The following is a 26,722-nucleotide window of genomic DNA, read 5'->3' as shown; positions in this document are numbered from 1 at the left end:
ACAGTGGGAATTGCCAGATGTGAGTGCCTGCAGTGATGAAGTGCAGACAACTGTGCCTTGTGTTCTCTTGATGTGTGCTTTTGTGTATTTTAGGCCAGAGAAGCCTAAGATAGGAATAGGCCAGAGGAAGTGCTATCCTTTCTTCTTGTGCTAAAATGAACTTATTTCCCTAAGTCATCATTTGTGTATGGGTGGTTACTAACTGTAGTCTAAGGTAAGAATAGTAACAACATAGCTGGCTTTTTTTGTTTCTCTGATGTATTTATCCAAGTACTTCTGTGTAAGTGACTATAAGTACAACAAAACATATGTAGCTCTATGCTTTGTATAGTCAGGTTTAGGCAAAGTTGTAAGAAGACTTGAAAAAGTACTGAGTGTGCTGTGACCAAATACACTAAGTTTTACAACAGTGAAGGGAGTTAGTTGGGGCAGATTTCAAAGTTGTTACTTAATAGCTATGCACTAGGCACTGGAGTGGACATTTTAAACTATGTTTAAAAGCCATTATCAGGTTGGAAAAGTGGCTGAGTGGTAGAGTTCTTGCCTTGCATGCACTGAGGCCTTAGGTTCGATTTCTCAGCACCACATAAGCAGAAAAAGCTGAAAATGGCACTGTGGCTCAAGTGGTAGAGCACTAGCCTTGAGCTGAAGAGCTAAGGACAGTGCCCAGGCCCAGAGTTCAGGCCCCATGACTGACAAAAAAAAAAGCCATTATCTTGGGCTGGGAATGTAGCTTAGTGGTAGAATGCTTGCCTTGCATGCCTTGCATGCATGAAGCCCTGAATTCAATTCCTCAGTACCACATATACAGAAAAAGCCAGAAGTGACGCTGTGGCTCAAGTGGTAGAGTGCTAGACTCGAGCCAAAGAAGCTCAAAGACAGTGTCCAGGCCCCAGAGTTCAAGCCCCAGGACTGGCAAAAAAAAAAAAGCCATTATCTTGATATTCAAGTCTTTCCATAAATGGCCTTAACCTCTCCAACCTTACTTCCTTCATTACTATAGTCTGGACCAGTGAAAAACTAGCTTTTCAAATGCAATTGTTTTAGTTCAAATGGTCCTAGGAATTTTTAAAACCTATTGTGGGAAAGTTTTTCCTGTCCTACACAGACTTGATCTATTTCTTTTGTTGACATTTTACCATCTTTTTGTGAAAATGCAGGCTCTATAAGGATAAGAACTGTATTAGTCTTGTTCAGTGCCTCCTACTGCCCAACAAATAATAGACACTCAATGAATACATGAATGAAGAATGCCCTAAAGCACTGGAGGATGGTAGGATTAGGCTAATGGTAGAGTGCATAGAGGATGCCAAAAGCAGAAGTACACTACACAGAATAAGTGCATAAAGTTGAAGAACCTGAAGGATGCTGCTTTCTGCGGCCTAAGGATGAGCCTGCTTTATGGGACTTGCTTTACAGAGAAAATGTTCAGAGGTAAAAAGAAGCAGAATTAGAGAGCCATCTGAGAAGAAAATGACAGGCACTTGAAGGGAAAACGTATTTAATGAGATCAGAATGAAGAAACTGAACAGGAAAGTCTTGTATAGTCTGTAGTCATGAGAACAAACTAGAGATAAATTATTAGAGAAACCGTGGAAATTTATTGTTCTCCACAAATGACAGAAAATTCAAAGATAACTCTGAGGTACCTGGCCTTGGAAGTGGCCACAATGATAATAATGGCAGCAGGAGCAGCAATCATAGATGTTGGGGACATAGAAACCAGATATATAACCAAATTTCCAGAAAACTTTTCACAATAAAAACAATCGTGCAGCTGGGCACTGGTGGCTCATTCCTGTAATCCTAGCTACTCAGGAGGCTGAATTATGAGGATAAGGGTTCAAAGCCAGCCTGGGCAGGAAAAGTCTATGAGACTCTTATCTCCAATAAACCACTCAGAACACCAGACGTGGCGCTGTGGCTCAAGTGGTAGAGTGCTCTCCTTGAGCTGAAGAGCTGAGGGACAGCGCCCAGGCCCAGAGTTCAAGCCCCACAACCAACCAAAAAAAAAAAAGTGTAAAAAAAATCCAACATTTTTAGCAGTCCACCTCCAAGGACATGCTGAATAAATTCACACATGATCTTTCAGCTTAATTCATTCTCCTGAATCTTTGTCTTCAGTCACAGGAGTTGAGTTAGGTCTAGCTTTGTGGACAATTCTGTTTCAACTGTTGCCAATTATTTCCTGCTTGACCATACCCAAGACACTTAGCAATAATTAGTCAGTGTGAACTACAGGGACATGAAAAACAAGAGAAGGATCCTTTATTATTATTAATATTAAATGTTGCATATAACATCATGAGCCTGCTTTGATGAACCACTGAGCCTCTTTGATGAACTCCACAGCTGAACTCTTTCCTGTCTCAGAACTATAAACCTGTCATTTCCTCTGCCTGTACTAATTTACCCCCTATTCTTTGCAGGACTAAGTCTTCTCCTTCAGGTTTCAGTTTAAAAGTAATTTCCTTAGAAATCCCACATATGAGTGATCTAAATTAGGTTTGTAATTCACACAATATGAATTATTTTATACAATGACAACAGTCAAAATTTCCTGGAATCAATTCTTGCAAACAAATTAATAAAGTATTACTAATAATGAGTTGACATTGACCAGGCATAAACATAAATGATATTAAAAAGAATAACTCCTTCTCCATGTGAGGTTCTTGTAGTTATGAAAATTAGACTTGAATACAAATCTGAAATAAGACACATTTGGGGGAAGCCTTTGTTTTTATTTTTCTAGTCTCTTTTCTGATTTTGCCTTTTGATTACTACGTCTGTCTCTCTCTCATCTTTTTTTTTTCTCTACTTTTGTCTATTTGCTCCTTTCCCTTTGTCTTAGTTATATGAACTATATTCTAGCATTTACTGAAATCAAGCTTTACTTATTCCCCTGCTATTTAGATCCAAATAGCCCAGAAAATAGTTTCAGTTTTTCATTTACTAATAGAACCAATATCCAATCAATTCCTATAACCTTGAGATCCCCTTCTAGAAGAAAGTACTCTAGAGCTCACAGCCAGGGACCATGGTAGGCAATTCAATAAATCATAGCCACTAATGTGTTTTGTAAAAATATCAGCCTCTTTACTTTCACCTACAGATATAGAAGTATCTTTTGGAGATGTCAGATATGATAAATAACAAGTGTATAGAGTATTAAAAATGCCTTTTCTTCTTCTTCTTTTTTTTTGGCCAGCCCTGGGGCTTGAACTAAGGGCCTGAGCACTGTCCCTGAGCTTCTTTTGCTCAAGGCTAGTATTCTATCACTTGAACTACAGTGCCACTTCCAGCTCATTTTCTGTTTATGTGATACTAAGAAATCAAACCCAGGGCTTTATGCATGCTAGGCAAGCACTCTACCACTGAGCCACATCCCCAGCCCTACTTTTCCTTTTTAGTGTATGTGTCTGTCCTAGGGCTTGAGTTCAGGGACTGTGCACTGTCCCAGAGTTTTTGTATTCAAGACTAATGCTCTACCATTTGAGCCACAGCTCCACTTTCGGTTCCTTTCTTTCTTTCTTTCTTTCTTTCTTTCTTTCTTTCTTTCTTTCTTTCTTTCTTTCTTTCTTTCTTTCTTTCCTTCCTTCCTTCCTTCCTTCCTTCTTTCTTTCTTTCTTTTTTTGCAGCTGTGGGACCTGAACTCTGGGCCTGGGCGCTGTCCCTCAGCTCTTCAGCTCAAGGCTAGCACTCTACCACTTGATCCACAGTGCCACTTCCAGTTTTTTCTGCTTATGTGGTACTGAGGAATTGAACCCAGGGCCTCATGCATGCAAGGCAAGCACTCTACCACTGAACCACCTTCCCAGCCCTTTCTTTTTCTTTTTTGTTATCGTTTTTGTTCTTTTTTGGTGTTTAAGCTTGCTCTGGCTAGCTTCAAGCTGAGATCCTGAGATCTCAGCCTCCTGGTAGTTAGGATTACAAGTGTGAGCAACTGGTGGCAGGCCCTGCTTTTTTGTTCTTTTTGTTGTTGGTGGTAGTGGTTGTGGGGCTTGAACTCTGGGCCTGGGCACTGTCCCTCAGGTTTTCAGCTCAAAGCTAGTGCTTTACCACTTGAGCCACAGCACCACTTCTGGTTTTCTGGTGATTAATTGGAGATAAGAGTCTCACGGACTTTTCCTGCTGGGACTGGCTTTGAGCCGTGATCCTCAGATCTCAGCCTCCTGAGTAGTTAGTGTGAATCACTGGTGCCTGGCTGCTTTTTCCTTCTCATTCTCATTTCAGTCTTTCAGTAAATCTCTAGGTAGATATTACCATTTCACCTTCATTTTACATATCAAAAAATTGAAATCCAAATAAGGACTTTCCCAAGGTCACTGACCTAGTAATTGCCAGAATTTAGGCACCAAGAAGACCTCGACTCCATATTAAAATTAAATCTTTATAATAAAACTAAGAATAGTAATAAGAATAGTGACAAGAAAAGAAACAAGAAGTCTTCCTGAGCCATAAGGGAGATGAAGAATCCTTCATGGGATGCCTTCTGATGCTTATTATCTTCCTTCAAAGCAAATAAACACAAACACAAACATCTTGCATAGGAGAATTTGTCCTGTGGGAAGACCTGACTATTCATAAGTCACTTACATTTTTTTTACATTTATATCCTAAACATGTAGTATCTGAGAGTAGGTTCTCAAGTTCTTTATCATTATCCTTTGTGTGATACTTTGATCCATATCTTTTGGGTTTTGTCCATATTTCCTAGCTCAGAATTCCTTTCCAAAGCAGGCTGTAGAAATTAGAATTTTTGTTTCTGATAGAGCCTTATATAAATTCTACCTTCCTGTTTTAGTTGATTGTAGTGAAAATTCTCTGACCTACCTTACCTGAGGGTGGATCAAAGATACACCCCCAATCCAGAGGAGAATTACATAGGAGGAAGGAATGTTGTACAAACAAATAAAAAATACTTGGAGAAATGGAAGGAAGAAGATTTTTCTTGGTTGCTGTTTGTGTTTTCTTTTTTGTCTTATTTACAGTCTTTGGGTAGTCAAAGGGGGCACAGAAATAGAAGGACATAGAGTGAACAAATGCAGCAGTAGTACACATTGAAAATGAGGAAGTGGTACAGTGGCTCAAGTAGTAGAGCACTTCGCTTGAGCTGAAGAGCTCAGGGACAGCTCTCAGGCCCAGAGTTCAAGCCCTACAACCAACTCCCCCCCCAAAAAAAAACCCCACAAAAAAATAACCAAATAAGAAAATGAAGGGGGGGGCTGGGAAGGTGGCTCAGTGGTAGAGCGCTTGCTTTGCATGCTCAAGGCCCTGGGTTCGATTCCTCAGCACCACATAAGCAAAAAGAAAAAAAAGCCGGAAGTGGCGCTGTAGCTCAAGTGGTAGAGCGCTAGCCTTGAGCTGAAGAGCTGAGGGACAGCACCCAGGCCCAGAGTTCAGGCCCCACGACCGGACCCAAAAAAAAAAAAAAGAAAATGAAGGGGCTGGGAGCCCCTTGCCTTGCATGCCTGAGGCCCTGGGTTCGATTCCTCAGCACCACATAAGCAAAAAGAAAAAAGAGCCGGAAGTGGCGCTGTGGCTCAAGTGGTAGAGCGCTAGCCTTGAGCTGAAGAGCGAAGGGACAGCACCCAGGCCCAGAGTTCAGACCCCATGACCGGACCCAAAAAAATAAGAAAAAGAAAAAAAGAAAAAAAAAGAATAAGAAAATGAATTATACAACCTGAGGGTGGGGATAGGAGGGAAAATCTGTGAGAGAGCAAGAGAAGTGATGTCCAAAAAAAATGTACCCATTTTTGACTTAAGTTAACTATAACCCTGTAACACCTCTGCACATCACCTTTATAATAACAATTTTAAAAATAAAGAAAAGAATAATCGTAATTTATAGGCCTTGCAGAATTTCCCTGTTCTATCAGTGATTGTGTCTACACAATGAAATCTCAATAAAACTGCCAGAAGCCAGGGTTTGGAGAATTTCTGAATAGCTGAATATGTGGAGATCTTAGAAGGGACAGCATACAAGCTCTGTGCATCTTCTAACATATTTTCATGAATGTATCTCTTCATTTGCATCCTTTGAACTATCTTCAATAATGAAGTAAAAAGTTTCCCTGAGTGCTATGAATTGCTCAAGCAAATTAATCAAACCAGAGAGATGGCTGTGGGAACCTCCACAGCCATGGTTATGGTGAGCCATAACCATCTAAAGTGTGGGGTGAGGAATCTTAGAACTGAGCTCTCACACTGAGGGATCAGACTCTATCTCAAGTTAATAATGTCAATTGAATTGAATTGGAGGACATTAGTTGCAGAACTATCTACTTGCATATGACAATAATTCCCTATACATAACATTACAAGAGTCTTCTGTGATGATCTTTTGGAAAAACTACCTTGCCTGGGCAATTCCCAAAGCTTCAAACAAGCCTTTGGGTGTCTGGTCTTGTCCTTCAGTCTCTCCTCCATACTACTGCATGTAAAATCTATTCATCTATTCATGGCCTTCTCCAATGGCTCTTATTATGGGCTGAAATGTAGCCTCTCCCTTAAAAATTCATAGGCTGAAATCCAAATTCCTTGCATCTCAAAATGTGGTAGCATTTGAAGATATGATCATTAAAGAGGTAATTAAAATAAAGCCATTAGGGTGACCCTATTCCAAACTGGTATCCTTATAAGATGTGAGGACACAGACACAAATAGAGGAAAGACCTCATGAAGATAGAGGCAGAACATAGCCATCTATAGTCCAAACAAGAGAGGACTCGGAAGAAACCAACTCTGAAAACAACTTAATTTTGGGATTTCAGCCTCCATACCTGGGAGAAAATACATTTCTACTGAAAACACCCAGTACATGATACTTTTGTTATGGCAGCCTGAGTTGATTAATTAATGCAAGTTCTCAATAACTACACCATAAAATGTAAACATCTTAACTCAAGGTCCTTCAGGACCCAAGCAGGATCTTTGGCTATTCCCCTCCTTTCACCACATAATGGTTCTTGTTCACCTGCAGTAATGTCTGTTTCTCACTTTATTCTCAAACTCTTTATGAGCTTTCCCTCTTATTACTGTGTGAGGTCCTAGAAAGGAGAAATTTTTCATCTTCACATCCTCAGACTCCATTACCTTGACACATTAACAGGTAGATATCTGCAGATCTGTTGAACTGAAGGAAGAGTGGGTAGACAGAAATATGGTAAAGGAAATCATTTTCTTCGTGGTCTCTTTCTCTACAGATGAAGAGTTAGATTTCTCCTCTTTGGCCATCCTCAGACTGGCAGCTCCCTTGTCTTATCTCAAAGTTAAGAAAGGGTTGGTTCCATAGACATCAGGACACTGAGAACATGACTCAGAAGTTTCAGTTGTATCCCCTGTGCCCTTTCTCCTCTAGCCTCTAGATTCTTCACTCAGTTCTTCAGCTTATCAGTTTCAGGCTGGGAAGGTGGCTCAGTGGAAGAGTGCTTGCCTCGCATGCATGAGGCCCTGGGTTCGATTCTTCTAGCACCATATAAGAAGAAAAAAGCCAGAAATTGTGCTGTGGCTTAAGTGGTAGAGAGCTAGCCTTGAGCTGAAGAGCTGAGGGACAGCGCCCAGGCCCAGGGTTCAAGCCCCGCGACCAACAAAAAAACAAAACAAAACAAAAAAACAGCTTATCAGTTTCATCTCTTGGCAGGTATTTTCAGGCTTAAGTCTAATTCCTGAAGGAAGTCAGGATCTCTTTCTCCCAGTCTGTCTATTCTCTGCCTTGTTCTTATTCCATACAAAGACTTCCTCTATGCAGCCAGGGTAGAAAGGCATGAAAGCTTACATCATCCCATTTTAGAAATCTATTTTTATTTTTATTTTTTATTTTTGGGTCCAGTCGTGGGGCCTGAACTCTGGCCTGGGCGCTGTCCCTCAGCTCTTCAGCTCAAGGCTAGTGCTCTACCACTTGAGCCACAGTGCCACTTCCGGCTTTTTTCTTTTTGCTTATGTGGTGCTGAGGAATCGAACCCGGGCCTCAGGCATGCAAGGCAAGCGCTCTACCACTGAGCCGCCTTCCCAGCCCCCATTTTAGAAATCTAATGGAAAGATATTATCTTTCTCCTAAGAAAAGATTCTAGATCATGTTCATGGATAACATGAGTTCTTCTTAGATTTTTTTTTTTTTGGTAGTACAAGGGTTTAAACTCAGGGTCTTGAGTTAGCTTTGCTTTCTTGCTCAACTAGTGTCCTATCACTTGAATCACACCTACATCCCTTTTTGTTGGTTGTTTTTAGAGATGGCGTCTTGAAGACTTTTCTGCCTTGGCTGGCTTTGAACCATGATCCTCTGGATCTCAACCTTTTGAGTAGCCATGAGCATGATCCATCAGCACCTGGCTAGATCAATTACTTTTTTTTTTTTTTTTTTGCCAGTCTTGGGGCTTGAACTCAGGACCTGGGCACTGTCCCTGAGCTTCTTTTGCTCAAGGCTAGCACTCTACCACCTGAACCACAGCACCACTTCCAGCTTTTCTGTTTATACGGTACTGAGGAATTGAACTCAGGGCTTCCTGCATGGTAGGCAAGCACTCTACCACTAAGCCAAATTCCCAGCCTTAGATCAATTACTTTTGCTAGCAGAATGAAGGACTATGATTTGTCCAGGCTTGAGGAAAAGTCTTCATGCTGCCTCCCGCCTCCCAGCCATACACACACACATCTACTTTGGTAAGTGAAGTTGGGAATGAAAGGATCTTTCTATTTTTGTTAGCTACAATACATGTAATCGTGAGTTATGACAAAGTCATGTACACAAATGTTAATAGTAGCTTTATAAAAGCCAGAATCTGGAAATGACACAAATGTCCATCAATAAGTGTCACCAATGGATGGTTAGGTAAACCATCTGTTATAGAAATCTCATAAAGGAATAAGCTTTTCTTTCTTTTTTTTTTTTTTTTTTTCGGTTGGTCGTGGGGCTTGAACTCAGGACCTGGGCACTGTCCCTGAGCTTCTTTTGCTCAAGGCTAGCACTCTACCACTTGAGCAACAGCGCCACTTCCAGTTTTCTGGTGGTTTATTGGAGATAGGAGTCTCACAGTCTCTCCTGCCCGGGCTGGCTTTGAACCGCGATCCTCAGATCTCAGCCTCCTGAGTAGCTAGGATTACAGGCGTGAGCCACCAGCGCCCGGCAGGAATAAGCTTTTCAACAACCTAGTGAATCTCAAAAACATAAAGCTGAGAAAAAAAAGGCGGACATAAAATATACAGTATATGATTCCAGGTAATTTAAACTTTAGAAAAGACAGATCTAATTTACAATGATAAAAATCTATTCTGACTGCCTGTGTATATGTAAGAAGGAGGCAGATTGAAAAGGCCATATGTAGGGAAATTATGTAATCAATCATAATAAAGAATTTTAGGCCTTTTTTTTTCTTTTTCTGGTTGTAGGGCTTGAACTCAGTGCCTGAATGCTGTTGCTGAGCTCTTTTTTTTGGGGTCTGGTCGTGGGGCCTGAACTCTAGGCCTGGGCGCTGTCCCTCAGCTCTTCAGCTCAAGACTAGCGGTCTACCACTTGAGCCACAGCACCACTTCTGGCTTTTTTCTTTTTGCTTATGTGGTGCTGAGGAATCAAACCCAGGGCCTCAGGCATGCAAGGCAAGTGCTCTACCACTGAGCCACCTTCCCAGCCCCTCACAATAAAGAATTAAAAAAATAAAAGGCCTTATGTGAAATCATTTAGATAATGGTAATGGCATTGTTTACCCAGGTACATAAGTTTTCAAAAGTCACCAAAATAGAAACTTGAAATGTGCACATTTTGTATAAATTATGTGTCAATAAATTTATTTATCCTCATAAAGCATTCACTTCACATAGATATGTGAAATTTATATATCATAGTGTGATGATATCACAGCATTGAACCTTTAGAATACAGACAAAGAATCTTGGGAGTCCCTCCTTAGTCAGGAGTCTAATTGGCTCTGCAGGCCATCTCTCAGAGCATCACTCTCCTCAACTGTATTTTTCTTTCTTTCTGTGTGTGTGTTTGTGTGTGTGTGTGTGTGTGTGTGTGTATGTGTGTATACACTCATACCCGTGGGGCTTGAACTTGCGGCCTGTGTAGTCCCTGAACTTTTTTTTTTTTGCCAGTCCTGGGGCTTGAACATAGGGCCACAGCGATACTTCTGGCCTTTTCTGTTTATGTGGTACTGAGGAATCAAACCTAGGGCTTCATATATGCTAGGCAAGCACTCGACCACTAAGCCACATTCCCAGAACTGTCCCTGAACTTTTTTCCTCAAAGCTAGTGTTCTATCACTTGAACCACAGCTCTACTTCCAGTGTGTGGTGTGTGTGTGTGTGTGTGTGTGTGTGTGTGTGTGTGTGTGTGTGTGTGTGTGTGTGTGTGTGTGTGTGTGTGTGTGTGTGTGTGTGTGTGTGTGTGTGTGTGTGTGTGTGTGTGTGTGTGTGTGTGTGTGTGTGTGTGTGTGTGTGTGTGTCCATGTGCGCATGCATGCGCACCTGTGCTTGATTTGAGATAAAGGTTTCATGGACTTTCCTGTCTGAGCTGGCTTGGAACTGTGATCCTCAGATCTCAGCCTCCTGAGAATCTAAAATTACAAGTATAAGACACTGGCACCAGGATCCTCTACTGTATGTTGACTCTCACATTAATTGTAGTGCCTTTAAATTTCCTCCCTTAAAATTCCTCCCTTAAAAATTGTAGTCTTCTTCCTCCCTGAATTTATATATGTGCTCCCTTGGTCCATCATAGTCCCCCAAGTAAATAACTTTTCCTAACAGCCATTCTTGCTACCTTTCCAGAATCATTAGGCAGAATGTACTCTTTTTTTTTTCTTTTGCATTAAATCCTGAATATTGTTTTTGTGCTGTTACTGGGGCTTAAACTCAGGGCATTGGCACTGTCTAAGATTGATGCTCTACCACTTGAGCCACATGTGGCTCAGCTTTTGGCTTTTTCTCCCTTTTAGTTTAGAAAAGGAGGAAAGAAGGAAGGAAAGGGAGGGAGGGAGGGAGGGAAGAGGGAGAGGAGAGCTACTTTTGGCTTTTTAGTGGTTACTTGGGGATAAGTCTCAGACTTTGCTGTCCTGGTTGGCTCAGAACTGTAAATCTTAGATCTCAGCCTCCTGAGTCCCTAAGATTATAGGTGTGAGCCACTGACTCTCAGCCTGAGTGTTTTTTATTCTTTGCTTTCATGGTCTTTGATTTGAGACAGGATCTTAGTATGTAGCTTAAGCTAGCCTGGAACTTGAGATCTTCCAGTCTCAGCCTGCTAAATCCTGGGATTACAGGATGTGCTACGATGTTCAGCTAGTTTTTATTCATGTGTACATTGACTCCTATTAGATTCCTAATAGGAACAGTAATGAAAGACATCTCTTCCAAGGAAACATACTGACAGTTGTTTATTGTTGTTGTTTTTTACATTTGAAAAATAGAGATTAAGTAAAAATTCCTGAAATGTTTACTATGTGTCAGAAATTGTGCTATACTTTTTCACCTCCTGGCTGGACTATTTGTTTTCTGGCTATGACATCAGAGTTTCCAAGAAAAGCTATAATCATGGATACTACAATCCAGAACCATTTTCTACTTCTCAAACAATATCCTAATATATTTTTATTATGAAGATCTTTACTGTTAATTATTAAGTCCATATGTATTTCAAGGGAAATTTAATCCTTTCTTGCTTCATTCACACTCAATCCATCATGGTTACTTTTAAGAGCTATTTGATGTTCAAGAAGCCATTAAAACCCCTTATAATGCTCATTTCTGAGAAAAAGGATGAGGGTAAAATTAAGCAAAACCAAATGTTAACAAAATCCTCAAAGAATAAAAATAATAACACGGAGGAAACCTATCTATGCTGTTTGGCTTTTTAGACTCCAAGTGTGTCAGTGTGACTCAAGAGGCCCCCACATTTTTATTACACATTTTCCCCAAGGACTGTGTAGAGAGAAGAAAAGGAATGGAATTTGAGTAATATAGAAATGTTGAGCATTTTGTTCCCCGTACTTTTCTCTGCTAAGAAATATCAAAAATTTTAAATTTAAATATCATGAATACCTTTTATTTTTTTTGTCGGCTGTTGGGCTTGAACTCAGGGCCTGGGTACTGCCTTGAGTTCTTTTTTTGCTCAAAGTTAGCACTCTATCAATTTGAGCCACAGTTGCATTACTGTTTTTTGTTTTTTTTTTTTTGGTCCAGTCGTGAGGCCTGAACTCTGGGCCTGGGCACTGTCCCTCAGCTCTTCTGCTCAAGGCTAGCGCTCTACCACTTGAGCCACAGCGTTACTTCTGGCTTTTTTCTTTTTGCTTATGTGGTGCTGAGGAATCGAACCCAGGGCCTTATGCATGCAAGGCAAGCGCTCTACCACTGAGCCACCTTCCCAGCCCTCCATTACTGGTTTTTGAGTAGTTAATTGGGATAAGAGTCTCATGGGGACTTTTATGCCTAGGATGGCTTCGAACTATGATCTTTAGATCTCAGCCTTCTGAGTAGCTAGGATCACAGATGTGAGCCACCAGTGCCCAGCTCATATATATATATATATATATATATATATATATATATATATTTTTTTTTTTTTCCAGTTGTGGGGCTTGATCTCAGGGCCTGGGCAGTGTCCCTGAACTTCTTTTGCTCAAGGCTAGCCCTCCATCACTTGAGCCACAGCACCACTTCTGGCTTTTTCTGTTTATGTGGTACTGAGGAATCGAACCCAGGGCTTCGTGCATGCTAGGCAATCACTCTACCACTAAGCCACATTCCCAGACTCATAAATATAATTTTAAGTATACATGTACTCCTTTTTTTGGTTTTTGTGCTGATACTGGGGCTTGAACTCAGGGCCTCAAGCTCTTACTCAGATTCTTTGCTCATGGCTGATGATCTACCACTTGAACAACCTCCACTTCTGACTTTTAATCTGATAATTGTAAATAAAGAATCTCTCAATCTGTCTGTCTGGCCTGTATTCAAACCTTGATCCTCAGATTTCAGCCTTCTGAGTAGATGTAAGATATCAGTGGCTGGCTGCACATGAGCTCTTAAGAAAACAAAAGTCAGATGGGCACCAGTGGCTCACGCCTGTAACCTTAACTACTCTGGAGTCGGAGATCTGAGGATTGCAGCCTGGACAGGAAACTCCATGAGACTCTTACCTCCAACAAACCACCAAAAAGCCAGAAGTGGTGCTATAGATCAAGTGGTAGAGTGCTAGCCTTGAGCAAAAAACAACTCAAGGGGGCTGGGAAGGTGGCTCAGTGGTAGAGTGCTTGCCTTGCATGCATGAGGCCCTGGGTTCGATTCCTCAGCACCACATAAGCAGAAAAAGCCAGAAGTGGCGCTGTGGCTCAAGAGGTAGAGCGCTGCTGAAGAGCTGAGGAACAGCACCCAGACCCAGAGTTCAGGCCCCATGACTGGCAAAACAAAAAACAAAAAACAAAACTCAAGGTCAGTGCTCAGGTCCTGACTTCAAGCCCTCAGACAAGCACAAAAAAAAAGAGAAAAAAAGCAAATATCCAGACAAATATGACTTTCTGTTTGTGATCTTATCTTAGCTGTCAACTTGATTGACTGAGAAATGTCTGGGAGATTAGAAAGTACTCCTCTGAAGATGTCTTTAAAGACATTTCTATAGATGATTAGATTATGAGACTCTCAGCTAATCAATGGATTGATGCCTTGATGGATTCTTAATAACTTGTTATTTTGGGGTGGTAGTGAATGTTAGGATGTGAGGCTTACTTGACATTTACTGGAGGTGTGCCCTTCTGGACTATATCCTGTGCTAGGCTTCTTATTTTATTTGATTTTTTTCCTTTACCTCCTGACTGCCATGTTTTGTGATGTCTTACTCAGCATGATGGACTAAAATCCTGTCCCAAAATGAACAATTCCTCTCCTTATTTCTCTAAGGCATTTGTTCAGAGAAATGAGAAGTCTGACTAATAAACTGTCCAAAATAGAAAAAAATAGAAGAACCTAAAATGTTTGTATTCTGTTTTAACATCTCCAAAATCTTTCCTAGACTGGTGCTGGTGGCTCATGTAAGTAATCCTAGCTAATCAGGAGGCTGAGATCTGAGGATCATGGTTCAAAGCCAACCCAGGTAGGAAAGTCCATGAGACTCTTATCTCCATTAACCACCAAAAAAGCTAGCCGTGGTACTGTGGCTCAAGTGGTAGGGCACCAACATTGAGTGAAAAAGTTAAGGGATAGCACCCAAGCCCTGAGTTCAAGTCCCAGGACTGAGAAACATTCATACACAAAAAAGTAGCAGGAGTATATTTTACCATATTCACAATCAAGCTCACAAAATGTACACATATACAACCTAAAAGAGGAAGGCAGAGGTCTTCCAAAACCGGATGTACTCTCTGAAACTATTATTTGCTTCTTTTCATTTGTATCACCATTTTATTTTCTTTTTACATTTTTGCCAGTCCTGGGGCTTGAACTCTGGGCCAGAGCACTGTCCTTGAGCTTCTTTTGCTCAAGGCTAGCACTCTACCACTTGAGCCACAGCACCACATCAGCCTTTTTCTGTTTATGTAGTACTAAGGAATCAAATCCAGGGCTTCATGCATTTGAGACAAGCACTCTACCATTGAGCCACATTCCCAGACCTTACCATTTTCTTAAATAAAACATTTGTACTACTATTGGTGGATTTACAAAGGTTAATTAAGATTTAATTGAGAGCTGGGTGGGTGTTGGTGCTTCATGTCTATAATCCTACATACTAAGGAAGTTGAGATCTACAGGTTCAAGGTTCAAGGCCAGTCCAGGCAGAAAAGTCTATGAGATTACAACTCTAAAAGTGCAAGAGTGCAAGGATCTGAGCTAGAAATCTAGTTTTAATTACTGCATGCTGGAAAAGCATTTATTTGTCCCTCATATTTGATCAGTAATACAGCTCAGTAGAATTCTTTGCTGAAAGTATTTTTCCCTCAGAATTTTAAAAGTACAACTACATTGTTTTCTAGCCATAAATGATATTGGCAAGAAATATGCAATTCTTATTACTCTTTTATAAGTAATACATTCCCTAACTCTTACCACCAATATCTTTCGTTTTTTTCATTTTATTTGTATTTTTTTTGGGGGGGGGATCCGGTTGTGGGGCCTGAACTCTGGGCCTGTGCGTTATCCTTCAGCTCTTCAGTTCAAGGCTAGCACTCTTACCACTTGAGCCACAGTACCACTTCCGGCTTTTTTCTTTTTGCTTATGTGGTGCTGACGAATCAAACCCAGGGCCTCATGTATGCAATGCAAGTGCTCTATCACTGAGCCACCTTCCCAGCCCCTTATTTGTATTTAGAAAGGGTGTTATGAGGGCTGGGAAGGTGGCTCAGTGGTAGAGTGCTTGCTTCGCATGCATGAGGCCTTGGGTTCGATTCCTCAGTACCACGTAAGTAGAAAAAGCCAGAAGTGGCACTGTGGTTCAAGTGGTAGAGCGCTAGCCTTGAATTGAAAAGCTAAGGGATAGTACCCAGGCCCAGAGTTCAAGCCCCGTGACCAAAAAAAAAAAAAAAAAAGGGTGTGATGACATAACCATAATGTTTAATTGTCTGCCTTTTCCCGTTTATTATTCTGAGTTCAGTAGTGTCTGCCAATCTGGAAATTTAGTTTTCTTTTTCTTTTTCTTTTTTTGGGGGGGTCCGGTCCTAGGGCCTGAACTCTGGGCCTAGGCGCTGTCCCTCAGCTCTTCAGCTCAAGGCTAGCGCTCTACCACTTGAGCCACAGCACCACTTCCGGCTTTTGGAAATTTAGTTTTCTTACATTTTCAATTATTAGAAATTTTCTTGTTTTTTCAGTAATGTCTATTCCTTAGATTATTCTCTATTTCTAGAACTCTCAACTGATCCAGTTTTGGACCATATGGATTAAACATCTATCTCCTCTTATTTTTCATTTGTCTTTTTGTTTTGTTATTCTGATTTTCTGTTTTACATATTTATATTTATTTTTACTCTTATATTTTAAAATTTCCAATACTATTACTTATTCTGGTCTTTTTTTTTTTTTTTTTGAGCATCTTGCTTTTGTTTTATTGATGCTTTGTTTTACTTTCTACTATCCTGTCTTAGAAGATGCCTTTTTTTTTTTTAAGTTTTTGGTTGGTTGTGGGGCTTGAACTCAGGGCATTGTCCCTGAGCTTTTCTGCTCAAGGCTAGGGCATTACCACGTTGAACTACCACTTCTGGTTTTCTGGTGGTTAATTGGAGATAAGCATTTCACAGACTTTCTTGCCCTGGCTGGCTTTGAATCATGATTCTCAGATCTTAGCTTCCTAAGTAGCTAGGATTATAGGCTTGATTTTCTTAGCATTCAACTCTCTAAATGGTCTCTGTTTTCTTGAATTTCTTTTTCCTTTTCCATTTTTATTTGATGATATCTTCCTTGGTGAAAGTTTATCTTAAGTATCTGGTGCTAATTTTGCTGTCCCTTCATAATTAAGAGTGAGTCATTAAGTAGGTATTTGGAATCAACATCTAAAAGCCTTTTTCAGTTGCTGGATTTCCTTGTAGGATGACACAGTGGAGAACTAGCATTTTATTACAGAGCCCATAAGTATCAGTACCTATAGAACTTTTCTTTTGGATTATTTTAGTTTAAATTCCTCCCAAAATTATCTCTGATATACTACCTAGAGATTATAAGCTTTGCTGTTGACTTTCTTGGATTAAAATATAGCAAGAGTGCTGGGTACATTTCATTATTCAGCATGTAGAGAATGTCTAGTCTATTTTCTGTGTAGTATCCCCCTTATCTAACTTCCCCAGTGTGGCTGCTTTCATCAGAGTCTAGTTAGTTTCAGCTACTCTTTTTTTTTTTTTTTTTTTTACAGAATAAATACCCAGGATTCTGCCAGGCAGATAGAGGGAAAGTGAGCCGGAAGGACAAAGAGACCTTGTAGTTTAACTTCCTGCAAAAACTTACAGCCCCGGAGTGCTGGTGGCTCAGATCTGAGGTCCACAGTTCACAGTTGGAAGCCAGCCAAGGCAGATAAATCTTCTTGGGACTCTTATCTCTAATAAACTACTCAGAAAAAGCCAAGTGGAACTGTGGCCCAAGTGGTAGAATGCTAGCTAGCCTTGAGCAAAGGAAGCTCACAGGCAGGTGGAGTGTAGTCGTGCAGATGGGAGGGAAGGGATGGTAGAGGAAAAACACAGGAAGAGGCAACAATGCTTGATAAGATATGTACTTATTACCTCCCTCGGGTAACGGTAACCTCTCTGTATTTTCACAATAAAAAAGTTATTAAAAAAAAAAAAAAAGGAAGAAGCTCACTGGCTGTACCTAAGCCCTGAGGTCAAATGCTAAGACTGACACCAAAAAACAAAAACAAAACAAGGCAGGGGGGATGGGGGAGAAGTGTAGTTGTTAAGGTGGAAGGGAAGGGATGGTAGGGGAAAAACAAAGGAGGAGGCAACAATGCTTGATAGGAAGTGTACTCATTACACCTTGCTCATATAACTGTAACCCCTCTGTACAGTATTTTTACAATAAAAAAGTATTTAAAAAAAAACAGCAACAAAAAGAATAAAACATGCTCACTCTTAGCTCCCACTTAAAAATTTAAGAGAATTGGGCTGGGAAGGTGGCTCAGTGGTAGAGCACTTGCCTTGCATGCATGAAGCCCTGGGTTCGATTCTTCAGCACCACATAAGCAAAAAGAAAAAAGCCGGAAGTGGTGCTGTGGCTCAAGGGGTAGAGCGCTAGCCTTGAGCTGAAGAGCTGAGGGATAGTGCCCAGGCCCAGAGTTCAGGCCCCATGATCGGACCCCCCCCAAAAAAAATTAAGAGAATCATAACTAGATAATTCTGTTATTATGAGGCTGATTTAGAAAAGGCTGAGTCTGAGAATTACAGTACCTGTCTCCAAGTTCTATTACTATTTTATTTATTACTTGGTGTTAGGTTAAACTGAATTTTCTCACTGTGCGTTTCCTCATCTGTAAAGTGATGATAATCATCTCTATGCAATTTATAGTGTTTATTTAATCAAGTAAGAAAACTGCTGTAAAGTACTAACATATATTGTTTATCATGAACTCTAATAAATATATATATAGTCAAATATATTTGGAGAGATAGTGTTACATAGTTTTAAAAAAGCATGAGCAGGCTGGGAAGGTGGCTCAGTGGTAGAGCACTTGCCTTGCATGCCTGAGGCCCTGGGTTCGATTCCCCAGCACCACATAAGGAAAGAGAAAAAAAAAAAAAGTATGAGCAGCAGGGTGCTGGTGGCTCACGCCTGTAATCCTAGCTACTCAGGAGGCTGAGATCCGACAATCATGGTTCAAAGCCAGCCCTGGCAGGAAAGTCCGTGAGACTTTTATCTCCAATAAACCACTAGAAAAAAAAACCGGAAATCCCACTGTGGCTCAAGCAGTAGAATGCTCACCTTGAGCTGAAGAGTGCAGGGACAGCGCCCAAGCCCAGATTTCAAGCCTGGTGACTGACAAAAATAAAAAATAAAATAAAATAAATGTATGAGCTTCAGAGTCATTCAGACCTGGACTCAGATTCCACCTCTGTCATTTATTGTGCACTCTTGGGTTAGTGATTTAAGCTCTCTGAGCTTTATTATCCTTGTCTATAAAATGAGTGTAATATTAACCTGACAAGACTATTTTTGAGCTAGTACATATGACATATTTGCTATATGGCCTATTACTACATTGGTAGTCAACAAATGTTAATTCTTTTAGTCTCTAAATCTCAGACTAGTTTTTTAAACATTAATATGAAAGGACATGGCACTGTGGCTCAAGTGATAGAGCACAGAGCCTAGAGCATACTAGCCTAGAGCACAGAGAGGCTCAGGGACAGAGTCCCAGTTCTGGCAAAATAATAATAATAATAATAATAATAATAATAATAATAATAATAATAATAATAATAATACGAAAATCCTGAGTTTGTATTTCCTCATTTAATGCAAAACCACATTGATAATTAACACTTAGGTCACCAATAGTCCTCATAAAGGCTGTTTTATTTGCTGTTTTCCCAGAGCCAAATTATAAGGTCAAACCAAATGGAAGGAGTTCCGCGTATAATCCTTTGAAGTGGTAACAAGCTATGGCTGGGGCATCTTCAGAAACATTTTGTTATGAAATATGACGCAAAACTTGTAATGAATATTAAAAGACAAGGGACGCTGGAATGCTGGGAAAAACTACTAATCGAAACATTGTCTTTAGTGGTTCTTTTTGTTTTGTTTTGTTTTTGGTCCATCGTGGGGCTTGAACACTGGGCTTGGGCGCTGTCCAAGCACTCTTCAACATGCTACCACTTGAGCCACAGCACCACTTCCAGCTTTTTCTGCTTATGTGGTACTGAGGAATCGAACCCAGGGCTTCATGCATATAAGGCAATCACTTTACCACTGAACCACCTTCCCAACCCCTGTTTTGTTTTTTATATGATCTCCATACCAGAGCCAGCAGACTTCATAATACTGATAAAAGATGAAGGAACAAGGGCACTGAGTAAAGAAGGGATTTGTTTAATATTCATCAGTAATCAAGGAACAACAAAGAATTTGTCTGTTGACACTCTCTTCTGCACCTTTTTTTTTTTTAATAGTGGTAAAATCCACATGCCATATCATCTTAACCAATTTTTTTTTGGGTCCGGTCGTGGGCCTGAACTCTGAGCCTGGGCGCTGCCCCTCAGCTCTTCAGCTCAAGGTAGCGCTCTACCACTTGAGCCACAGCGGCTTTTTTTTTTTTTTTTTTTTTGCTTATGGGTGCTGAGGAATTGAACCCAGGGCCTCAAGCATGCAAGGCAAGCGCTTTACCACTGAGACACCTTCCCAGCTATCTTAACCATTTTTAAGAACATACTTCAGGATTCTTTCATCTTGAAAAACTGAAATTCTATGCCCATTAAACACCCCTCTCTCTGTACAACCTATAGCCCCTGATGTGCTACATATGATTCACTATTTCTACTTTTCTTACTCTAGGTATCTCAAATAAATAGCCTAATGAAGTATTTGTATTTGCGTGTCTGTGTGCGCCTATTCTACGGCTTGAACTCAGGGCCCGGGCACTGTCACGGAGCTTATTTTTGCTCAAGGCTAAGCTCTACTACATGAGTCACAATTCCACTTTCAGACTTTTTTTACTTATGTGGTGCTGAGGAATCGAACCCAGGGCCTCAGGCATGCAAGGCGAGCGCTCTACCACTGAACCACCTCCCCAGCCCTAGTATTTGTATTTTTATGTTTGGCTTATTTCACATAGGAAAATGGCCTTACGGTTTATCCATGTTGTAATATATATCATAATTTCCTTCCTAATGTGCTATGTATATACCACATTAGCTTATCTTTTTGTCTAGTGGTAGATAGCTTCTTCCTTTTGACTATTGTGAATAATGTTGATATAAACTGAGGTATACAGATACATCTTTAAAAACCTACTTATAATTCTCTTGAACATATGCTAAAAAGTAGAATGGGCTAATTCTATGTTTTAAACCTGTGAAGAATAGCCATATAGTTTTCCATAGTGGCCATGCTATATTACATTCCTACCAACAGTGTACAAGTGTTCCACTTTCTTTACATTCTCACCTACACTTGTCATTATAATAAGTATAGTGTCTCTATTGAGGTGCCAAAACACTATGCAAACCTGGGTAACAATTTATAGTAGTGATCCTATTAGGTTTAAGATACTTTAGAAGGCACTGTTTTAACTAACACATGTTCTCTGCTCCCAAGATTTTTATAATCTGTCTAGAAAGGACAAATGCATTTAAAAGTAAAAATATAGGAAGTAGAGCTCTGGCTCAAGTGGTAGAGCATTAGCCTTGAGCATAAAGCTCAGGTACAGTGCTCTGGCCATGAGTTCAAGCCCCAGGACCAGCACAAAATAATAATAATAATAACAATAATAACAATAATAATAATGATGATGCAAAAATAGCATAGACTAAATGCTTACTCAGTAATATCAGTAATTATTATATGACAACAGCAAATTGTAAAATAGTAACAGTCTGGGTTGATCAGAAAAGTCTGTAAAGATAAATTAACACCTAAAAATACTTTACACAGAAAGGTTTAAATAATCCAAGAGGGGGGATTTTTTAAAAACATTTTTACTTATTAGTTCTTTTTTTTTGGGGGGGGTCCGGTCATGGGGCCTGAACTCTGGGCCTGGGCACTGTCGCTCAGCTCTTCAGCTCAAGGCCATAGCACCACTTCCGGCTTTTTTCTTTTTGCTTATGTGGTGCTGAGGAATCGAACCCAGGGCCTCACGCATGCAAGGCAAGCGCTCTACCACTGAGCCACCTTCCCAGCCCCTATTAGTTCATTTTTTCAGTAACATTTGACAACTTCCAAATAAGTATTAGGCACTATATGAGGTACTGAGGTTACAAAGTCCTTCAATGAAATGACATGGGAGAAAGATAGTGACAAGTGAAGATACTGAGTGTGTACAAGGTAGACTGAACCATTCCTTGAGAGTCTAATAATCTGTCAAGAAGAATGTTATCACCTTCTTTTACTGTGAATCATTTAGAGAATATGTAAAACACATTTCTTTCCTATGTTCACACTCAATTAATCCGAACAGAATACAGCTGGAAAGTTTCTCATTTTCCCTTGGGAAGAAGACTAAGGTCAAGAATCTTAAGGCTGCTGTCAAGTTAGTTATTAGTGCTAAGTATCTGTCATCTTATGTGAGTTTTTGCATTCATAAATATGTTGGGGGAGCAAAGAAAGATGAATAAGAAACAGAGCCTGTCTTCAAGGAATTCAAAGGGCTATAATAGAGTAATAGGGGGATGACGAGAAAGAATAGGGTTGTATTTTCTGCCTAAGAAATCAAAGGTTTTTGTTTTTGTTTTCCAAAAAGGTATCATCTAGGCTACATCTTAAAGAATGACTGGAGTTTATCAGATGGAAAAAAGAAGGAAGGACATTCTATCCAGGGGGAATAGCATGGACAAAATTAAATAGCACAGCATGTGCATTGAATACTAAGTGATTTAGTGTGGCTAGAATTATTAAGTGAGGAATTATTAAATGAGGAATAATAAGAAAGGCAGGCAGTAAAGCAATAAGCAGGGAAGGCTGGAGAGAGAGAGAATGGATAGCTATCATTCTGAACGTAACAGAGAATTGACTTTTAGACAGATTAATAGCACAACTAGGTTTTATTCCAGGAAACACTATGGTGTAGGTGGAGAATGAACTGGAGTTACAGAGAACTAAGATATTAGAAAAGGAGGCTGGCTGGCTAACCACAAATAATCTCAAGCACTATATCTGGTGTTTTTTTTTTTTTTGTTTTTTTTGTTTTTTGGGTCCAGTAGTGGGGCCTGAACTCTGGGCCTGGGCGCTGTCCCTCAGCTCTTGGCTAGCACTCTACCACTTGAGCCACAGCACCACTTCCGGCTTTTTTCTTTTTGCTTATGTGGTGCTGAGGAATCGAACCCAGGGCCTCATGCGTGCAAGGCAAGCGCTCTACCACTGAGCCACCTTCCCAGCCCGATATATCTGGTGTTTTTTACTCCAGGCTAGCACTCTATCCTTGAGCCACAGCTCCATTTCTGACTTTTAGGTAGTTAATTGGAGATGAATCTTCTGGACTTTCCTGCTGCAGCTGGCTTCAAACCACAATCCTCACATCTCAGTTTCTTGAGTAGCTAGGCTTGTGGGCTTGAACCACAAGCTCCCAGATTTCTCATTTTTTATGGAGCCTACTGTTAGCCTACTGTTCAGAAATCACAATTGTTACCCTCACAAGTATGATAAAAAATTAATAAATATCTTATATGCTTTTTAGAGACTGCTAGATTATGCTATAAATGTTATCCAAGAACCACTAGAGTCCCAATGGTAAACATGAAAATAAGGAATTGTCTCAAGCCCATTGCCCGTGGTTCATGCCTATAATACTAACTACTCAGGAGGCTGCGGTTCAAAGCCAGCCAGTGTAGAAAAGTCTGTGAGAGTCTTATCGCCAATAAACTACTCAGAAAAAGCCAGAAGTGGTGTTGTGGCTCAAGTGGTAGAGAGCTAGCCTTGAGCACAAAGAAGCTTAGGGACATAGCCTAGGTCTTGAGTTTTGCCCCAGGACTGGTAAAAAAAAAAAAAAAGAAAAAAAGAAAGAAAGAAAGAAAAGAAAAAGAATTGTCTCAGCAAGGCAAATTTTACTTCTGTACAGAAGAGTACACCATAAGCCAAAAACTCGTAAGCAAGCACACAGAGCAGGCAACCTGATCAGGTACGCATTCCTAACACAGCATGCCCTGCCCCTCTGCTCAGATTGGTCAACCTCAGGATTGGCTAGTTTGAATAGGGTAAAATGTAGTTACATAAAGTGACTTTGAAATAAGATTAACAGTTCACAAGTAATTCCAAAATATAGCCACACCCTCTTCTATTTCTTGAACAATCTGGGGTATGTCTTAATTCCATCTGGTAAAGAAAACTCTTTAATGGGGCTGGGAAGTAGCTTAGCGGTAGAGTGCTTTCCTTGCATGCATGAGGTCCTGGGTTCAATTCCTCAGCACCACATAGACAAGTGAGCTGAAGAGCTGAGGGACAGCGCCCAGGTCTAGAGTTCAAGCCCCATGACTGATGGAAAAAAAATTAAAACAGTTTAAAACAAAACTTTACATTTTACAAATCCTTTTTTATCCCAAAGTGATTCCTCTTTTCTTTAACAAGAGCCAATCCACCAGGCCAAAGCAGGAACTTTTAAGCAATATTCCCTGATAGAAAAGACATTTTTTCTCACAATTATAAGAACTTATGAAAATACAAGTGATTATTTGTGATGATGCAAAGTGGACCTTTCTCTTGGAAAATCTGTAAAAGCTTACCTAACATTGCTTTATGATTCTGGCCAGCTCATCAAGGAATCTTGGAAACATGAACTTTCTGAAGGAAGATTTCTTTAGTCAGTTCAGGAGGTTATTATACTTGGTACCATCCTGGAAAAAAAAAAAAAAAGGTGGTTTCTTTAAAAAGTGATAAAGAGGGGCTGGGAAGGTGGCTCAGTGGTATAGTGCTTGCCTTGCATGCCTGAGGCCCTGGGTCCAATTCCTCAGCACCATATAAGCAAAAAGGAAAAGGCCGGAAGTGGCGCTATGGCTCAAGTGGTAGAGCGCTAGCCTTGAGCTGAAGAGCTGAGGGACAGCGCCCAGGCCCAGAGTTCAAGCCCCATGACTGACAAAAAAAAAAAAAAAAGGGATAAAGACTATTTGCTAAGCAAATTTTAAACCAAGAATGGAGACACCATAACATCTTATAACACATTATTTATTTTGGTGCCAGCTTTAACACATGGCTTTTCTGCCCCTCAGGGCTTGGTGCTCTATCATTTGAGCCACACCTCTACTTCTAAAACTTGCTGTGTGTTTTTACTAGTGGAAATTAAGTGACTTTTCTAATGTGAACTAAGTAATATAAAGTTAATTTTCTATGAGCTCCTTTTTTCTAATACCTCTCTTATCCCTTTGCTTATTTTCAATTTTCTTTATTCCCAGTCTTCTTAGCTCAATAGGCTTTTCAAACACTTAGTCTATACTGTTTCCTTTTCTCTTCACATTCTTCCCCATTCAAAGTGATTTGTGGAATTTTAGGTGGCAAATGTTTGTTATGTCTCAAAGACTAAATGGTGTATACCAGTGTTTTTCAATCATGGTAATTTATGCCGCCCAGGGACGTCTGGCAATGAACCTGACAGGGTGTAGGTGCTTACTGTCATTTATGGTTGAAGTTCAGGGATGCTGCTAAGTATCCTAAAATGCACAGAATACTATTCAACAGCAGAATTATCTTGTCCAAAATGTTAATAATACTGCTATTGAAAACCCCACTATGCACTGTGGTTTGGTATGGCAGCAACTCAGATTTCTTAGTAATTCTGAGTCTCCAGGTGGTAAAGAAGCAGCCAGTGACTGGCTCTTTAGATTCCCAGGTTCCCTCTTTTATTGGCTGCATCTGACTTTGGACTAATTATTCAATGCGATACAAGCAATTTCCTCATCTGAAAAAAGGGGCTTCTAAAGTATACATCTAATTAAATTGTAAACTCCTCTGGAGTCAAGGACCTCATAGAAAAGGAGTCCATAAGGATACCATAAGATACCCAAGAATACTCTACAAAATACCCTAAGAATGGATATCTAAGTTGGAGCACGAAATATTTGTGGGTTATTTCACATAGTTGTTTTGAGGCCTAAAACAGAAAAATACATTAATATACAGTATAATGAAAAGTGGACTCTGTTAGGGAGCTGTTTACTGAACACTAGATTGGACAAGACCACTCTGTGACCACAATGGACCAAACAATACTTTTTTTTTTTGTCAGTCATGGGGCTTGAACTCTGGGCCTGAACAAACACTGTCCCTCACCTATTCATCTCAAGGCTAGCACTCTACCACTTGAGCCACAGCACCACTTTTGGTTTTCTGGTGGTTTATTGGAGATGAGTTTCACAGCTTTTCCTGCTAGGGCTGGCTTTGAACCCCGATCTTCAGATCTCAGCCTCCTGAGTAGCTAGGATTACAGGCGTGAGCTACCGGCACCCAACATCAAAACCATTCTTGAATCATGTATAAATACAAACAAAATTATTGCCTCAATCACCAAAACTGGATTAATATTCCCCTATCTTGTCTGATATAAGGGATTACTTGCTGTTTCATCAATCATGGCTTTAGTTTCACTTGGTTCCTCTCCTTTTTTACGTAAGAAATTATTCAAATGCCCAATTTATAAAATTACTCTCACCTCCTGGTAGCGTCTAATCCAGAGACACCCTGCTTCTTTGAACCCTCCCTGCAAATTACCTAAGAAGCCTAAACTATAAATTCTATCCTGAACCTGCTTTACTTGAGATGTCCGACTGACCCCGCTTTGGCCTATCTCCCTCCTTGCAAGGAGACAATAAACCCAATCCATCCAACAACAGGGGTAGTTGCAGAGATCTCTGACTTGAGGGCACGGACAATAGTGAAATGTCTGTAAATGGTAGTTGTTTGCCCCAAAGGGACTTGCATGAGACATCAGACCAGTCAAGAAAAGGCTCTGGACACAAGTACAATCAAATTTTTGTCAACCACAGACTGACCATATAGTGGTCCCCTAAGGTTATATCGCCCAAGGACACGCCAGCCGTCTAAGGCTTATGGACGAGATTCAACAACGAGGAAATTAGACACACATGTCTAAACATATCCTCAGTATGAAGCAAGGATGACTGTATTTTGAGACTTCCTGACAGATTCATGACATGAAGATTCAGAGGACGCCTTTCCTTAATCTACCCCGGGGACGAATTCTGATTTTCGAGTGACCGAGTAGAAAGCCAGCACGCGCACGTCTCACTAAGTAACAATCTCCTCAGGGCGCTGCGTTCCTTCAGTCCCAGCTTTGGATTCCCCCCAAACTGTAACACGTCCACAGACGTGTGAGAAACCAGCCCCACATGTTCATATTTACTGTCTTATTGGCCGAACCCAGGAGTTGCCCCAAAATTTACTCTTCAAGAGGCCCGGAACAGCGCTCTACAAGCAATTCCAATCTCTCGGAGACGCTGAAGTAACTGCCAGCGAAAAGAACCGAGCTGGGGCTTCGCCTGGTCGTCGTTCACAACCTTCGGACATCTGCTGCGCAAGCGCCCGTCTTCCGCGGGGAAACTACAGGTCCCAGCATGCACAGCGCCGTACCGTCTCCTGGTAACTCGCGCCACACGAAGCGCGC

At 40.6% G+C, this 26,722-nt stretch overlaps 1 protein-coding gene across 4 annotated transcripts in view; it reads right to left on the bottom strand.

The window, feature by feature from the left end:
• Positions 1-26,722, bottom strand: part of Asip (agouti signaling protein) — a 189,288-nt gene that overhangs the window by 143,039 nt on the left and 19,527 nt on the right. For 2 of the 4 annotated variants that reach the window (XM_070007089.1, XM_070007092.1), the window contains exons 1-2: positions 26,502-26,614; positions 23,832-23,942 (exon numbers count right to left, since the gene is read on the bottom strand). In XM_070007089.1, coding sequence (XP_069863190.1) covers positions 23,832-23,838 — 7 coding nt within the window. In that variant the 5' untranslated portion in view covers positions 23,839-23,942; positions 26,502-26,614. Of the gene's footprint in view, positions 1-23,831; positions 23,943-26,461; positions 26,615-26,722 lie in introns of those variants that run through there. The other 2 variants (XM_070007090.1, XM_070007091.1) reach the window with 2 other exon arrangements.

Source organism: Dipodomys merriami, unplaced genomic scaffold (genome assembly GCF_024711535.1).
Source record: "Dipodomys merriami isolate MVZ:Mamm:240054 unplaced genomic scaffold, mDipMer1.0.p SCAF_7, whole genome shotgun sequence".
Classification (NCBI taxonomy): domain Eukaryota; kingdom Metazoa; phylum Chordata; class Mammalia; order Rodentia; family Heteromyidae; genus Dipodomys; species Dipodomys merriami.
Note: the sequence above shows the minus strand (reverse complement) of the source record. Positions and strands in the feature narration are given on the sequence as shown.